The sequence below is a fragment of the Jatropha curcas genome, chromosome 2, assembly GCF_041381405.1.
Source record: "Jatropha curcas cultivar XTBG-Jc1 chromosome 2, XTBG_Jcur_1.0, whole genome shotgun sequence".
NCBI classification, from domain to species: domain Eukaryota; kingdom Viridiplantae; phylum Streptophyta; class Magnoliopsida; order Malpighiales; family Euphorbiaceae; genus Jatropha; species Jatropha curcas.
In genome coordinates this window covers 17,016,204-17,034,477 of record NC_143152.1, presented here as the reverse complement: position 1 = coordinate 17,034,477, position 18,274 = coordinate 17,016,204, and the positions used below count along the sequence as shown (strand labels likewise).

At 34.1% G+C, this 18,274-nt stretch overlaps 1 protein-coding gene across 1 annotated transcript; it reads right to left on the bottom strand.

Moving 5' to 3' along the window:
• Window positions 1-215: 215 nt before the first annotated feature.
• Window positions 216-7,940, bottom strand: LOC105648153 (hypothetical protein). The gene is made up of 5 exons (XM_012234456.4): window positions 7,313-7,940; window positions 3,024-3,136; window positions 2,577-2,945; window positions 1,212-1,959; window positions 216-657 (listed from the first exon to the last, which is right to left on the bottom strand). Exons 1-5 carry the CDS (start codon window positions 7,551-7,553, stop codon window positions 590-592), a joined length of 1,539 nt encoding a protein of 512 aa, XP_012089846.1. The 5' UTR covers window positions 7,554-7,940; the 3' UTR covers window positions 216-589.
• Window positions 7,941-18,274: the final 10,334 nt, after the last annotated feature.

Sequence of the window (18,274 nt, the reverse complement as noted above, 5' to 3'; positions counted from 1 at the left end):
AAGAGTTCAGAATTATGCAAAATTAGGGCAGTGAACGTGCAAGTCAAATCCATTATTGAATTCTATATTCCTCCACCACAATAAATATGAATTCTAACATGTATACAGACATGTTCTAGCACACGTATATACATGTATACAGATACGGGCCTTAACATTGAAATTAGCTAAAAAAAGAAAATTTTGACAGATAATAGACCATGAGCACAATATCGTATCCAAAATTCATATCTAAATGGATTTGACTGGTAAAAAGAACCAAAACGGTAATCTGGCATAATTCTTTTTCCTCTGTTACATTTTTTTTTTTCTTTCTCCTTACATTTCTGCATAAGAGAATAATACACAATAGCAGCAATGCAATCAAGGGCCTGTCACCTCTGTGACTTTGACCTGAAAATGCATCTGCTACTCCAACTTTTATCAATATGTACAAACAACATATATCCACTGAGATGTGAGGCACACCCGTGTTGCTCCCACTATCAAAAACTCCTCCGGTTTGTCTGATTCATTTGAATTGAATGATACAATTGAGTTCCCAGAGAAGCATTTTAACTAGATAATATATAGGTTCTCCTTTCTTTTGTTATAAATGTAGTACAACAGCTAGGGATAGTGACATTGCCCACCGAACTATAGGAAAAGCTGCAGAAGCTGCAAAATTCTAGATATTAGTTTGCTACAGATATCAACACAAATATTATAACTCCGTGCGGTTCTAGTAATGCATGATCTTTACATAAAAGAATTTCCATAGGAAGATATAATGATGTTTGAATATACGCAACAAATTTGTAATAAACAAGTTGGCCTATGTGATGGCAAGCACGAAATAACAGAACAGATCACACAAGCATCATGGTTAATTATCAAAACATGAGCAAAACTTGAACAGAAACAACTTTTGGAAGGAATTTAATTAAAGAATTCACCTAGCATTGAGATTGAAACTGTTTTTCCCAAAAAGCACCTATTCTCTCTTTGGTTAGGACAGAAAAGCAATTACAGAAGTTGTCAGAAAGAACTGTTTGGCAATGTAGTTTGCTTCGAAACTTTTATGATCATGCGAAAAAATTTACATTAAAAGCAAACTTTAATTAATTCTAATCAAAATATCCAATGCGGTGCATTTTCTCAACCACAATGTCAAACATACCCAAGTATCAATTTCAAGCAAAAGAACATTACAAGATCATTAAATTACTCACATGAAAATGGTGATCGTGATGGTAATGGTGAACTGGTATCAGGATGCCCTTCTGATTTTGCCTTTGATGGTGGCTGAATATGAGCAAAAACAACATTTGGTAAAGGACTAGAAGCAGGAATTGTATGGGAGATTGGCACTGGTGTTGGTGACACTGCTGGTGGACCAACATAGGGTTGTGGCAAGGGAGTAGAAGCAGGAGTAGAAATGGGAGGAGAAATACTGGGTGCAACTACGGGCGTCAAAGGAGACCCCTTTCTCCCTTTCTCTGGATATCTCCTATTATGCCCAAGTTGACAACCAGGAGGCTTTGCTTTACTATTCGGATGTGCAGGTGAACTTTTCAGTGGAGCAGGTGATTTATCAAGAGGTGCAGGTGCACCTTTCTCAGTCACAGGCGCAGGCGAAATTAAAGGAGCCATATATGCATCATGGTGGTGATGATGGTGATGGTGGTGGTGGTGATGGTGGTGGTGGGAATGTGGGAGAGGTGCAGGAGAAGGTGAGGCACTGCCTTCACCACCATGGAGAGAATGTTGCAAGACAGATGAAAGACGAACTTGCTTAACTTTACCAAAAACCGTGTTATTCAGACCAAGGTTCCTTGAATGACCTGATATAGTTTGAGCCAGTTGCTTTAACCTTTCCCTCGAGGGAGTATTCCCAACAGCCAGCACAACAGATGACTGAACAGTAGTAGGGGGAGCCACTGTTGAACCTTGGGAGTTTGATAAGCGTATGTACAAGTTCTGCATGCATAAAAGAAACACATGACATGTGTAACACATACTAAGACCATAATAAATCAATTCTCTCAAAATAATTGACAAATAGAACTTTTGATAGAAAACTATTAAAATAGGAGTTTCTCTCACTATTAGAAAAACTGTTGGGACTACCTTAGTCCAAACTCCAAACCACTACTAACACATAAAATCAAGAAATTTGTGACCGACATGCAAAATGGTAGAGTTTGATTGTAAGAAATAAGGGCCTAAAGCATTTAGCTCTCTGTGCCCAATAAGGGATTTTGAGCTGGATCTGATGCTCTAACAACTCCATAAAGTTTAATTCAACTATACGTGGTAGGAATAGTAGATGTCAAGGAAAGTGCTTAACATTCCACATTTGCTAAAGATGACGGTTCAATTAAGTTCAACTACAGGTTTCAAGGTATAATGCCTTGGTCCAGTGCAGGTTTAATTCAATTTCAACCACCATTAATAGGGTGCAACAATGTGTACCATGTCAATTAGAATAAACTTTATAATGTGGATTAGGTGGTCTAACAGAGAAAATATGATTGCAGAAAACAATATTAACATGAATTATTTTTACCAAAAAAGGAAAAGAAGAATTGCCAAACCTCATAGGGCGCTAAGTGCAGGCCAGACTTGAGCTGACTTGTTAGTTCAGCAAAATTTACTTGTATTTGATAAATAGAGAAGTTCAAAGTGAAGTTGAAAAATACTTGCACTTTCTGCAAAAGAAATGCACTTTGTGGTGGAATAATAGTGATTCCTCCGGGGAATTTAAGCACCTCAAAGGAGAATGGGTCCCCAAACAAGGATTTTGTCAAGCGGAATGACTGATTTACAACCAAAAATTCAAAAGAAGCCCTAATCAAACTTTGAGCAGTGGATGATAGTTTTGAATATTTTGCATCAGGATCAACCCCAAACACAACCTTTGTCGTGTTAGGTCCTGCTGAAGGTTCCAGGGACAAGATAACCACCTGATTCAAAGGGCAAATTTATATCAAACTAGAGATCGTATAAAGCAGATAATTAAGAACAGTTGGAAGAGTTAATACTTTTGTGCTAGGAAAGCTTATCTCGTCAAAAATGTCATCCTCAAGCTGTAAGATATTGTCCTCCAGAAAGTCAGCTGACTTTCTAACACTGAAACTTGCTATTATATCATGATCTGTACACAAATTTCAACAGTCATCTAAATATTTAAACATCTGATAAATTTCAAAGCAATCTTGAATGCATATGCATGCCATCAAGATGTTAATCTTTCATATCTAAGCACTAAATTTTCTAATTTGAACCAGTGACATTATTTGGAAATACTTCAAGGAAGAAAGCAAATAACATAAGCTGCTCATCCATGAAATGAAAATAAATGTAGCAAACATTGAACAGCATGGCATGGTAACATCATATGCTCACCTAAAAGAAACTCCATTCAATCTTTGATGCTAGCATCATAGAAATCATTAATGGCAACTGGATATTCATATAATATATAACTAAATTATATAGACACTAATATCTGCAAGGGCATGGTTCCAGGCCCAAGGTAGAAAAATTGCTTCAAGTTTCAGATGCCAGATAAGGCATTGAAGGAGTACGCAACTCTCAAGATGCCTAGTGACAAAATCCCTAATGAATCAACTAAAGAAAACCTAATTTAGTTGACTGCATCTACGAGCATTAAGGTTAGTTTGGTATGATGAAACTGAACATAATCAAATGAATATATTGAACGCCACTTGCCTAAACATATAGTTAAGAACCCATCAACGCCACTTGCCTAAACATATAGTTAAGAACCATCATTACATCAAAAGCTATTATTTAAGAGAGGAGAACCACTCTGAATTTAGTCAACTACTCCATTTATTGTTCCTAGACATCATCCAAAAACTCTTTGAACCCCTTGTACTCACATCCTAGAACAAGATTCTTTTTCCCAATCCTATCCTTTCTACAAGCGTCTATTTAGCTTTCGCTAAGAAATTTCAGCAGGAAATGGGAAACAGCAATAATTAATTTTTGGAAAGTTTCATACACAAGGGTGTTAAATGGTTTGAATTACATGCTGTGCCAACAAAACAAGTCTTCCAGCCACATCATTTAGCAGGACAGAAGATGGCACTCATGCTGCTATAAGAAAACATAAGAATGTACAAAAGCTCCCGTAATGTCCAATTACAATCTGACAGTATTCACATATGCCATTCCATCCTCCATTTTGAACTCACGTTTGAGAATCATAGCACCACACAAGCAACATAATATACGATTGGTCGAACATAATATATGACCAAACAAAAGCCCCTCCATCTCAAGATCTACAGTGAAGCTAATACAAGATGCGTAGCCTAACAAACAATTTAAAGAATTTCACTCTAGAGAGAACCTTTAACTTGTGGGCAACATTAACAGCAACATATCAGTAGATAACAGAATTTCCATGTCCAATTCAAAATTAAGTGAAGAGCTCATGCAGTACATATGGGTTGAACTAACTTATCATATCACCAACAGCATAAATAACCACATACCGAATGTTGCACTTTTTATTAAAGACAATATAGTATCCCATAGTAATGCTTGTATTAGGAATTTAAGAATGTAAGGCTTTGGCATTAACAAAGAATATAAATAAACAGCAATCCATTTATCATCTGACATCATGCCTATTAATAAAGAATACAAATTCATAATCTCAGTTACTGTTGTACAAATATGCCTTAGGAGCATGTAACATAGGCAAATATGTGTTTAATAGGTTCCCTTTTCAGATATAACAGAGATATGATTTTAATAAGTTATAACATACACATTGATTGTCATACTTATTTCTATAAAATGATTTTACATTTCCAACTAGCTGTGGCAGTTCCCAAAAAAGCATATCAAACCTTATCTCAAAATACAAATGATATATGAGTCTAAAGCATCAGTTTATCTAATCATAAAAAGTGTGCATATGTAGACGATTTAAAAAGGGAAATAACTAAAAATAATCATCATCCACAGATCACTTTATAAAGTAGTATATAGTATCTCCACGTGTAGCAAATGCAATATAAAGTACACACCAAACCAACTTGCTTCTACTATTCCTAGTGGAACTTGATTTGGGTGATTAACAAACTTAAATTAAAATCTCCCTCAACAGTCAAGATTGGAATGTATAAAAGTCCTGTTGACAAGGTTGCCACTAGCAGCAACTTTAAAGAAAGGTGCACTATGTCAAATTGAAAAATGTTGTGAAATTCAAAGGAATTGGTGAAAGGTCAAGTAGTCAACTCCATGGGCTCAAAATCGTCCTATCCCCTTGCACTGCATGCAAAACCATTCTAATCGAATGGGACACCTTATATACCACAAAAACAACAAAATTATGTTCAGAACCAATTGTATGACATATGGAATTGCAAATGAATTTTTAATTACTCATTTACAAATAAGTTTTTCATGTTTGGAATGATATAACATAAAATATTCATATGACTTGCCTTTGGTACAAGTCTAGAATCAAGTTCAACATGTTTGTATTTTCCTAAAATACCCATTAACATAATTTAAACTGACACTCTAAGCTATCTTATTTTATTCTTTACTTTCAATTAACAGCATCATCTAAACAATAACACTAATTATTTTGCAAAAATCATGTAAGGAGAACTTTTTTAAAACAATCACGAAAAAAAAAAAAAAAAAAAAAAAAAAAAAAAAAAAAAAAAAAAAAAAAAAAAAAAAAAAAAAAACTTGAATTGGCATTGTAGAGCTAGCAAGAAAGGATCTAGCAATAGAGATAATTAATAGCCAGAAATCATCTTATGGACAAAGAAATCTTTAGTGGGAACGAACATGAGGTCAGAACAACAAAAACAACTAAGCCTTAGTCTCAAACTAGTTGAAGTCAGCTATATGAAATCTTTACTAGGAACCAACATGATGTCAGAAACAAGTTCTAAATTGTAGTCGTAACTTGTGATCATCATGGCCATGGGCTTGAACACCATAATTGTGTAGATGTGTCAACATATTGCCACTAAAAGATAATGGTGCACTACCATGAATCTATTTAGAAGAATTACAGGACTAACAGTGCCATTATATCACTTTTGTGTCCATTTACTGTTATGATTATGTCTATACCTAAGAACCATGGTGAGGAACCACTTAACAGTGTGGAAAAGGTTGTTCTCAAATGGGGGAGGATGAAGCAACCAGATTGTAGGTGCGAAGGAGGTAGAAGAGGTAATGGACTTCTTAGTTCATGAAGAGGACTTCACCACTTGTAGAAATTGGCTTAGTCATATTGAACCCATAAAGTTGAAATAAATTTTTTACTTCTTTTTTCCCAAATACAAAAATGTGAGATTTGTATATAACAAATTTGTATAATTCAATTGCTCCAAATTAAAATTTCACCTTAAAGTTGTTTGGTTTGAACACTAGAGGATTAGAGTCTTGTGTGGAATTGCGGCTTGGAAATGGAAAGCCATAGAGAGACATATATGCAACCATTAGGCAAGTAACTTAGTGGTTAAGTGCCTAATGTGGAAGAGAGACAAATTCAAACCCTAGCAACCCCTACCCCTTTAAGAAATTTTGATGATACAGCACACACATATCAAAATTCAGTTTAAAAGTAACTGTTTATATGGAAGAAACATAATCGATGGCATTTAGCTAAAAATAGAAATCGATAAAATTGGCAGCTCAATTTACATTTTAGAACTTCCAAAATTAAACACCAATTGCTCTTCCAGACATATGGCTTTTTTCCTTTTGCTGAGTGATTACGTACATATTTCTCAATTACAAAAAATAATTAGAAAAAAAATCAAATGTATAGAAATATAAAAATATAGACATGCTTTAAATTACTTGGCTCATCAAAAAGAATGGTTGAGTCTATTCATCCAAACTCTTCTCTAATAAACCAAACAAAATAAAATGGGATTTTAAAAGTTTACTTCTCTTTCCTCCTCGATCTAGTATCTACAACTTCTTACCAACCCAATACCCACCAAGTACCATCAGATCGTAACTGCTTTTGAAACCTTTAGCTGGGGCAACCTCCTAAAGGGGAAAAAAATGAATTGAAAGAAAATAAAAGAAAACCAATTTGGTATTCCACATTGTTTTCACTTCTCACCAAAGGTTTGCGATCATCAACCAAAAACAGTACTTAACAACCACCACCATAGGAAACCATAAAATTAAAAATTAAAAAATAAAAAATATTTCTAGATCTATCCCCGACAAAAAAATGTTCAAACACCAAAACAGTCAATCGACGCCCAATAAATTACAACTAAACAATTTGGAAAAGAAAACAAAGAAGGCACACCTTTAAATTTGGGATCCAGATCCAGATTCCCCTGATCTGCGAAGTGGAGAAAGGGAGGCAGCCAAAAGACAGCAGAGAGAAACACAGCCACAGACAAGAGAAGCACCAAAATACATCTCACCCCAATGAACCTATAAATGTGTTCAAACTTACAGCCGTAGAATCCTCTCTCTACATCTTGGTCGGAAGTATCATCACTAGTAGGCAATGCCTGCTCCTCCTCGACACCAACCTTTCCCATAAGCAAAACAAACAACAATGCAGGCAATGGCAGCACAAATCTTGTAGGTTATGGTCCTTCATATCCATCGACACAGGCTGTTTGGTGGTGAACTGGGTCTCTGTTGCTTGCTCCCATTCCCTTTTTCTTTCATGTTCTAGAGTGAGAAAGTGAACCAACAACAACCAAAACAAGAACTGCAACAAATATAACTTAAAAGAATAGTTTTCAACTTTTCCTTTTTAAACAAATTTTGAATTTGCTTATACTATGTAGTTAGGGTTTGAACTTGAGAGAGTGAAGGAGAGAGAAAGTAACTATCTGCAAATGACGGGTATGGGCTTTTTGGTGGAGAGATGGCGGTGGTTCATCTGTATTTTCTTTTTCTTTTTGCCCTTTATAATATTAGAAAAAATGTGTATTATCCGTGAACTTTTTATTGCTAATGTTAAGTCGTAAGTCTTCAACTACCAGTTGTTACTTAAAAACAAAAGAATACCTGCGGGTAGATGAGTTGGAGTGTTTCATATTTAATTTGATTTCATTCAATGAAAATTCAGGTTATATTTAAACCGATCTGGATATTGTTGGTTAATTTGAAAAAACAATTAAATCACTCAGTTTTTTTTTAAAATAAAATTGATAAAAAATTAAGAGAATATAAAAAAACGGAGTAGAAAGAATATAGAAAAGGTAATTCATATTCATTAAAAAAGTATATATTTATAGATGCAAAATATATATTAAAGGACATAACTATATATTCCAAAAAACACAACTGACCGAAAAATAACTAAATAAATATCTACACAATTATAATATTCATAACACTCTCTTGGATATCCATTACTAAGAATATGTCTCATTAAAATCTTACTAAAAACTCGGTATGAAAAAATATTAGTGAAGGAAAAAGAATATATTATTTTTTTCTAAAATACACGATAATGTACGCCCTAATTTCTAGAGTTGTGAGTGATAACATGATAGATTGATAATTAGTACTCCCTTCGTCCTAAAAAGATAGTCCATCTTTCCTTTTTGGTTTGTTTCCAAAATATAGTCCATTTTTCTTTTTTAAATTATAGTTAATCTTTAAATTGTCTATTATACCCTTGTTAAATCTTATCTTATTTTCAATAATCCTCATTAATTCATTCTTATTATTTTAATATAATAATTATTCGTGTGTTATTTCAGATGACTATAATAGAAAAGTTATATGAATAAAAATTATCTTTTAACTATAATAATTGTTATTTTATTAATTTGTGTGAAAATAGAAGGTGGATTATCTTTTTGGGACGAAGAGAGTACCAAATAAGGGTTTGATACGGTTTTCATATAAGGGTTTGGTACGATTTTCAATCTTGAGGACTGACTTCTTATATTATGTATTTTGATATGTGAATCCGCATTGCATGTAGAGTTCCACTAATTGGATATTTGAATTGAGAAATTATGATATCAATTGTTAATTTAAATTGATTAGAATTATATTTTAAAATTGACAAAAAGTTGATTTAATTTTGACCAAAGGTTTTTAATTTAATTGCTTTTGACTTAGTAAAATGACTTTGACATATACTAATTAGTTTTGCTCTATTTTAATTGTAATATGGTAAATTTTAATTGTAAAACTTGTTTTACTAAACCTAGGAACCTAAGTGTGCTATTTAGTTAATCTATCTATCTATACTCTATATAAAAGTGAGAATGAGGAGGGAATAATCAGATTTCCTACATTGTCCTTATAAAATTTAAGATACTTTAAAATAACCTTAGTTATAACTAATTAAAACATTTTAATATATATATATATATATATATATATATATATATATATATATATATATATATATATATTTGTGAAGGCATAAGTTAGTTTTACCTCTTTCTTTTAGAAATCCCTATCTCCCTCATAACCCTCAATTCTTTGTAAGAGTTCAAAGCAGAAGAAAGTTTAATTGTAAAACTCTTTGTAAGTATAAATATTGTATTTCGTTTTTTGTATTTAAATAAAATTATTTAAATTTGCTACGATCTAAGTCCGTGTTGACGGCACTCTTCTCTTCTCCCTCTACACTCTGACTTAATTCTGGGGATCCCAGGTTAAGGTTGCAGGAACCCTAAACTTTAAAATTATTTATTATATATTGAGTTGATTGATAAATATTATCTTTTGTATTGTGTTGGTTTGATTTGTGTATTTTTGTTGTTTTGCTTTAAATTAGAAGATTTATACGTTTTTCATAATCGATCCTTTGTGTTTTGTTGGTATCAGAGCCAGGTTTTTTTTACAATTGTCCTCATCGTCTTCATCTTGTTCTAATTCAATCTAAAGATTCGATGGCAAACAAACCACTGTTCATCCACAGTAAAGGCCAAAGCCACAGTAAAGGTCAAGATTCGGTGGCAGACAAACCACTGTTCATCCACAGTAAAAGCCAAAGCTACAGTAAAGGTCAAGATTCGGTGGGAGACAAACCACTGTTCATCAACAGTAAAAGCAAATAGTAAAGATTCTTAATTTTTTCTATTTAAAGGGAGCCTCTCCCCTTGTGAAGGCATAAGTTAGTTTTACCTCTTTCTTTTAGAAATCCCTCTCTCCCTCATAACCTCAGTTCTTTGTAAGAGTTCAAAGCTGAAACGACCCGAAAATTTAATTTCGTAGAATTTTCATTTAAAAACTAAATTTTTTATTTCAACCAATGAGATTATACCAGCTAGTATTTTATTATTGCTAAACTGGACCCGTAAACCAATTCGATTTTTCGAAAATCAAGCGAAAAACTCGAAAACCAAACAAATTGAGCCAAATCATAGAATTAGACCAAACCGGTTCGAATCGAACCGGAATGGTCTAGAAGCTTTAGAATTCTCTTTTCTTTTCTTTTCTTTTCTTTTTTTTTTTTTTCTTTTTCTCTTCTTCTTCTTCCAGCGGCGTCGACCTCCACCCTCTCGCTTTCCTTTCGCTTTTTCCGGTCACCTGAAGCCAGCGCCGTTCCCATCGCCTCCCGCCGCCGTTCCCCGTGCCGCTCTTTCTCTCCCTCACCTCTGTTGTCTCTGGCTAGCGCGGCTGTCACAGGAAGCCTGCGATTCGTTCGATCGGGAAGTTGCGTTGCAACTCCACTGATTTTCCGGCGACCTTGTCACCACCGAACGGTTCCAGTCCTCCCCTTCATCGACAGCGAGCTTCTCCCTCTCCTTCTTCGTCTCCGATTCTGGCGAAGCATGGAAATCACGAGCGAGTCGCGATTCCATTTCACTCGAGACAGTCGCGTAACCTGCTTTCACCTTCAAGTTTCCGACATTTTCCAGCTGAGTAAGTCAATCCCCAACCTTCATCAGTTTAATTTATGAATTCCTTGATCAAAGATGGAGGTTTTGAATCGTGAATAAAACTATTACATAAATCTAGACCCTAGCTCCTACTGTCATACATTTTTTTTAGGAAAAATTTGATTCTCTAAGTTAGTTTAAATTATTAGCTAAGTTAATGGATAAGTTTAGCATGAACAAGGGAATTTTAGTTAAGAATAAATATAGCATGATTATGACAGCAACATTATCGCTAGTACTTGATCTATTGCAGGAATTCAAAAATTTAGCTACTGTTTAGGCGAATGTGAATGGAAATTTTGAATTTTTGCTCTTGAAATCGGTATATAAATGATTCCTATATTGGGATGGTTAGATTATTGCGTTTATTATCTATATTGGGATGGTTAGATTATTGCGTTTATTATAAATCCTTGTGAAGAATTAAGCATTCTTTAGCTTAAAAACAACTAGTTAGCTATATGGTCAAGTTCTCGATATCTTAGGAAGGAGGAATTGAATTGTTTCCAATTTGAATGAGTTATAAACTGAATTTTTATTAAAAAAAAAAAATGTGCAAAACCGGGGGATATATTATGGGTACTTAATAGGAAATCTTGAAATCCTTGAGCTAGCAGTAATTATTTAGTTGATTTCTTGAATTATAGTGTTTGGGATGAATATGCGAAGTCATAAACCAAGTTCTTAATGCGATATGAGCTCAAGTTTAAGCAAAAATATATTTTTCTTGAGCGCAGTAGCTATTTCAGGTACTTCGTACCATTTTAAATAATTGGTATGGAAACAGATGTATGTAAATATATTTATATTTTCAATACTCTTATGTTGGTTAGTGTTGGTTACTGCTTGATAGCAATATTCCTGCAAATTTAACGATTCAATTGTAAAACTCTTTAGCTATATCTAGAAGTGGTATTTTTATGTTAAGACGGAGAAATTTATGAAGCTTTAGTTATATGCTAAGTTTCGAGTTGAGTTATCTAGTAGAAGAATTTATTAAATTGTAATTTAATTGAAATATTAGTTCTTACTAGTTAGTCTAGAACTTTAATAAATGTTTAATGATATTGTTTATACCTTAAGCAAAGAATTATTGATAATATTCCTAGAATAGTTGAAGGTCTTTTAATTTGTAAATTTTGGTTGATTGGTGATATATTATTGAAGGCGGATGGGTATTTGATTTGATTGATTGCCCGACGGATGGGCTGTGTGGATTGAGTTAATATTGAATGAAATTTTTGATATTTAAACAGGTGGATAGTCTCATTTTTAGGGGAAATGCTGCCGAAATTTCGATAGAACTTAGACTAGTTTTAAGTAATGACATAATTAATAAGTCTATTTAGATTAATTCTATGACTTCATAAATATTAAATAGAGTGCTCTAACTATTTAATTATTTTCATTATTATTCATCGAATTATTCAATTATTTATTTATTTCCATTATTATAATTTATTTAATTGTTTGTTTATTCTTAATATTATTTATTTATTTATTTATTTAATTGCACTTGAGAATGGTTGTCTAGTTGTGCATTGCATTACGTTGTCCAACTGATCAATATGTCTGCACTTAATTGCAATGTTTGATTAATTGTGTTGTGTTTATGCTATGCTTTGTTTGTGTGGAATTGGGATGAAGTGGACCACCATGGGTTTGTGAGGACGGTCTGTGATGTGGATCCTGAATAAGATATGATACTTGACCGTCGGCCGGGAAAATGGGAGATCGGCGCCCCCTTGTGCACCTGATGATATAGATTATATGGGGATTTACAGGATGGCTTCTTGTTGCTGCGCACCTGATAATCTAGATTTGATTGTAGCCCGCAGGGTGGCCTCCTGTTGTGAGCACTTGATGATCTAGATTGGATGGAGACCACCGGGTTACCTCCTGTCGATATGGAAAAGAAACGAGAGAGTGGAAAAAAAAAACAATGAGAGGACTGGTCAGTGAGGATTAGACCAGTTGGCCGTATGGGGGATCGGCTCCCTGGTGCACATGTACGAGAGGGCGAGCCATGTGTGAGGACGGCTCGTTGGGGTTTCAGGTGGCGCCACTGACTAATTTCCACGTGATGTGATTATATGAAGATGTTAATGATTGTGAGTGCTGGTGATGTGTCATTTGTGTGACTGGCTGCGTGAGCATATAACTAGTCGGATGACTAGATTGATATGTATATACATATGCGTGACTGCGTGTGTTGTGCAATAATTATTATTCCTTAAAAAAAAACTCACATGTCTTGTTTAATTTTTCAGGAAGTAAGTTTCTCTTTAATTCGGTATAAGCTATGTTTCTTCACCGCAGGGCTATAAAGAAATTTTCCTAGTTCTATAATTATTTTACTATGTAATTATATGTATAAAAAGCTATGTATACCAAATAGTTAGTGACTCCGCAGTTGTAAAATTTACTTACACTTAGTCGTGTATTATCATAGACGAAATGATTCTGTGAGCCTATATTAGAAATGTGATGTATTGTAAATTGGGCCCGAACTGTGGAATTTTGTAGAAGATAAATTTGGGCTAAGATGAAATAAAATCTTGAGGTTTATTTTTTTTAGTAATATGGGCTGAATATTTGAAATTTATATTGAGATAGCAAATTTTAGTGTTTCAGGCTTACTACGGGCCTCGGGAGCCTTAAGCTTACCTGGGCCCTAGTGCCGGTCCGGCCCATGGAATCGGGTCGTGACAAAGTCGGTATCAGAGCTTAGGTTAGGGTTTTAGGACACAACTGCGGAGTATAAGAACTTTCTTTATGTTGGGATCGGCCGTAACCAACATAAGGAAAGAAACTGTGTGATTTTTTTTCCTCTCTAGGGATGGTGGACGCACTAGTCCCTATGAGGTGGAAAAATCCACACCTATAGTGTAGATCAAAGATTATAGAAGGAGTAATTCAAGGTTTGAAGTGAAAGTATTAGACAGTAAGATAAATCTATCACAATGCCTGTAGGGGGCTAAAGCAGGTATCAACCCTTAGGTTAGGGAATGGAGTAATACTTGGATAGTAGTGGATTGGCCTGATCACCCAATGCATTACTTTTCATGTGAACTCTATTCCTACAGTGAATAGGATAGGGTAGAGAATAAATTGGATTTTCATTGGTGTGACAGGTTCATGGACATAGATAGTAATTTTAAGGTAATTAGGAATATGTGAACAAATATTCAGCTCAGCTACTGAATTTCTTTAGAAATTATCCAAAAATATAAAATTTCTGTCATTCTTGATTTTGAATTTAAATTGTATTATGATAAATAATTTAAAAATGACTATTCATATATAAAATTATTTTTGAGAGTTGTCTATTTTTATCACGGGGCTAGTAGAATAAGATATTTGGATGGTAAAGCGTCATTACTTTGGGGCTTAAGGAATTTTATTAGTATTGATGAATATTAGGTAAAAGGTGAATATTTAGGGCAAGTAATAAATTTTAGGTTCAAATGTTGGTGATTAGGTAATGCTTTATGTAATAGTTTTATTCACGATTCAAAACCTCCATCTTTGATCAAGGAATTCATAAATTAAACTGATGAAGGTTGGGGATTGACTTACTCAGCTGGAAAATGTCGGAAACTTGAAGGTGAAAGCAGGTTACGCGACTGTCTCGAGTGAAATGGAATCGCGACTCGCTCGTGATTTCCATGCTTCGCCAGAATCGGAGACGAAGAAGGAGAGGGAGAAGCTCGCTGTCGATGAAGGGGAGGACTGGAACCGTTCGGTGGTGACAAGGTCGCCGGAAAATCAGTGGAGTTGCAACGCAACTTCCCGATCGAACGAATCGCAGGCTTCCTGCGACAGCCGCGCTAGCCAGAGACAACAGAGGTGAGGGAGAGAAAGAGCGGCACGGGGAACGGCGGCGGGAGGCGATGGGAACGGCGCTGGCTTCAGGTGACCGGAAAAAGCGAAAGGAAAGCGAGAGGGTGGAGGTCGACGCCGCTGGAAGAAGAAGAAGAGAAAAAGAAAAAAAAAAAAAAAGAAAAGAAAAGAAAAGAAAAGAGAATTCTAAAGCTTCTAGACCATTCCGGTTCGATTCGAACCGGTTTGGTCTAATTCTATGATTTGGCTCAATTTGTTTGGTTTTCGAGTTTTTCGCTTGATTTTCGAAAAATCGAATTGGTTTACGGGTCCAGTTTAGCAATAATAAAATACTAGCTGGTATAATCTCATTGGTTGAAATAAAAAATTTAGTTTTTAAATGAAAATTCTACGAAATTAAATTTTCGGGTCGTTTCAAAAGCAGAAGAAAGTTTAATTGTAAAACTCTTTGTAAGTATTGGATTATACGTTCTTTACCATTGATTTATTTTTTGTATCAAAAGTATGTTTTATTTTTACAGAACCAGTATCTATTAGAATATTATGATAATATCCCTTAGGTTTTGAAAAATCAGTTGGAACATAATACCAATCCTCAGGGTAATAATGTTTTATAATTTGCCAAGGATTAATATTATTATATCCATCCTCAACTTCAATTTCATAATCATAAATATTTTTTACAAACCATTTATGAATACTACTTGTATTAGAATACTGAATTTTTGGCAAATCCACAACCATCAACGGATTTGATAAGTCTTTACTGTCTACTGTTTGAGACAGACTAGCCGTACCATGAGCGGATACGATCGCTTGAGTTTTAGAAATCATACTTGTATCTTCTGTGGAAGAAGATGCTATACCTTGCAAAGCCTTTAATACCTCTGGAGACTGACTGAGTTCTTCAATCCATTTTTTGAGGTCTTTAGAGGAGGTTGGTTTACTGTTTAAGGTAATGGTTTTAGTGAGATCTTCAGAATGCTCAGAAAGAGCTTTAGAGGAGGTTGGCCTTTACTTTAGGTTATTCATTATTTAAATAATTTTATTTAAATACAGAAAACGAAATACAATATTTATACTTACAAAGAGTTTTACAATTAAACTTTCTTCTGCTTTGAACTCTTACAAAGAACTGAGGGTTATGAGGGAGAGAGGGATTTCTAAGAGAAAGAGGTAAAACTAACTTATGCCTTCACAAGGGGAGAGGCTCCCTTTAAATAGAAAAAATTAAGAATCTTTACTATTTGCTTTTACTGTTGATGAACAGTGGTTTGTCTGCCACCGAATCTTGACCTTTACTGTAGCGTTGGCTTTTACTGTGGATGAATAGTGGTTTGTCTGCCACCGAATCTTGACCTTTACTGTGGCTTTGGCCTTTACTGTGGATGAACAGTGGTTTGTCTGCCACCGAATCTTTAGATTGAATCAGAACAAGATGAGGACGATGATGTGTCCTTCTTTTTCTTTTCTTTTCTTTTTATCTTCTCTTTTCTTTTTTCCTTTTGCTTTATTTTTTCTTTTTTTGCTTTTGCTTTTTTATCTGTTTTACTTTTGATTTTATTGTTGGCATTTCTTCATCACTATCATCACTTTCCCTAAATGAAGATATAGAGACTGCTGAAGATGATGATGACAATTTATTTTTTCCTTTATGACTTGGCTTGGATGAGGATTTACTGGAGGATGTGTCTCTAGTTTTACTGGATGATGGGTTTACTGGAATTTCTGAGCTGGTAGAAAGTTGTTGAAACATTTCCTGACAGATCAGTTTATATTCTGCTGGGGTTTTAGCCGCAACTAATCTAGCTTGACACTGTGCTTTTTGGATTCCAAATGTAGGGTTATCCGGAGTGGCTAGTGTACTAGCATAGGTTAATGCTGGCATGGAAGACCTGGCTGTTTTAGTACGGATCCATTGACTGATTTTTATTTCAGTAGTGGTATTTTTGAAAGATCCCCACCATTTTATTTTGTGTCTTTTTACTAACATAGGAATTTGAGTTCCTGGGACATATTGATAATCAAAATACCATTGATATACCCAAGGGGTGAAGAAAGTCATACAATAATACATCAAGGATGGGATATGGACTTCTCCAGGATTAGGTTTATAATGGGATTTAAAATACTGATATAAAGAAATGATCTCAGAAGGAATAATATCCTCAGAGATACCTCTGGATTGCCACCACTTTTTAAACCAATTTGGGATTTTTAAATCGGTTCTAATATGTTGATCAAAATACACTAACCATGAATGGGTAGTAGTTGGATTTTGAATACAAAAAACTTTTTCCCAAGCTTCTTTGTAGTCAAAATAATTATATGTAGTATTATGTTTATGTAAAACTTTAAATCTTACTGGAGTATATAGGGAAGATACGGGCCAATCCTTGGGATGAATAACCCTTTTTATTTGAATAGAAGAATAAGAAATTACTGATTTATTTTTTGTATCAAAAGTATGTTTTATTTTTACAGAACCAGTATCTATTAGAATATTATGATAATATTCCTTAGGTTTTGAAAAATCAGTTGGAACATAATACCAATCCTCAGGGTAATAATGTTTTATAATTTGCCAAGGATTAATATTATTATATCCATCCTCATCCTCAACTTCAATTTCATAATCATAAATATTTTTTACAAACCATTTATGAATACTACTTGTATTAGAATACTGGATTTTTGGCAAATCCACAGCCATCAACGGATTTGATAAGTCTTTACTGTCTACTGTTTGAGACAGACTAGCCGTACCATGAGCGGATACGATCGCTTGAGTTTTAGAAATCATACCTGTATCTTCTGTGGAAGAAGATGCTATACCTTGCAAAGCCTTTAATACTTCTGGAGACTGACTGAGTTCTTCAATCTATTTTTTGAGGTCTTTAGAGGAGGTTGGTTTACTGTTTAAGGTAATGGTTTTAGTGAGATCTTCAGAATGCTCAGAAAGAGCTTTAGTGGGTGAATCTGATTCTTTCGTAGATTCTTTGCCCTTATCCTTCTTCCTTCCCATTGTTCTGTAAGAATTCTCGTGTCAGAAAGTCTGGGATATTATTAGTATTGCCTTTAATATACTCAATATCAAATTCAAAAATACTTAAGAGTGCTTGCCATCGAGCAAAGATTTGTTTAGAGGCAAGGTTTTGAACATCTTTTTGCAAAACATCTTTTGCAGATTTACAATCAATTCTGAGTAAAAACTTTTGATTTAGTAAATCCGATTGAAATTTATTTATACATATAACTATGCTTAAAATTTCTTTTTTAATAGTAGAATAATTTATTTGTGTCTGGTTCCAATGTCCAGATGTGTATTGGATTATACGTTCTTTACCATTGATTTTTTGTTTTAAAATACCTCCATAACCTATATTAGATGCATCTGTTTCTACAATTTTAAATGCAGTTGGATTAGGGATATATAAATAAGGGATTTCTTTTACCAGTGATTTAATATTTTTTACCAATTGTGTATGCTTGGTGGTCCAGGGACCAGCATTATTTCTAAGTCTATCATGTAAAGGTTTAATCATACAATTTAAATT

Bases quoted from the DNA above. Each gene is read 5' to 3' on its own strand.
- LOC105648153 (XM_012234456.4), bottom strand. From the start codon at position 7,553: ATGGGAAAGGTTGGTGTCGAGGAGGAGCAGGCATTGCCTACTAGTGAT. The intron at 2,946-3,023 runs GTATTAACTCTT...CCTTTGAATCAG, and splicing joins TAAGCTTTCCTAGCACAAAA to GTGGTTATCTTGTCCCTGGA. The intron at 1,960-2,576 runs GTTTGGCAATTC...TTATGCATGCAG, and splicing joins TGCACTTAGCGCCCTATGAG to AACTTGTACATACGCTTATC.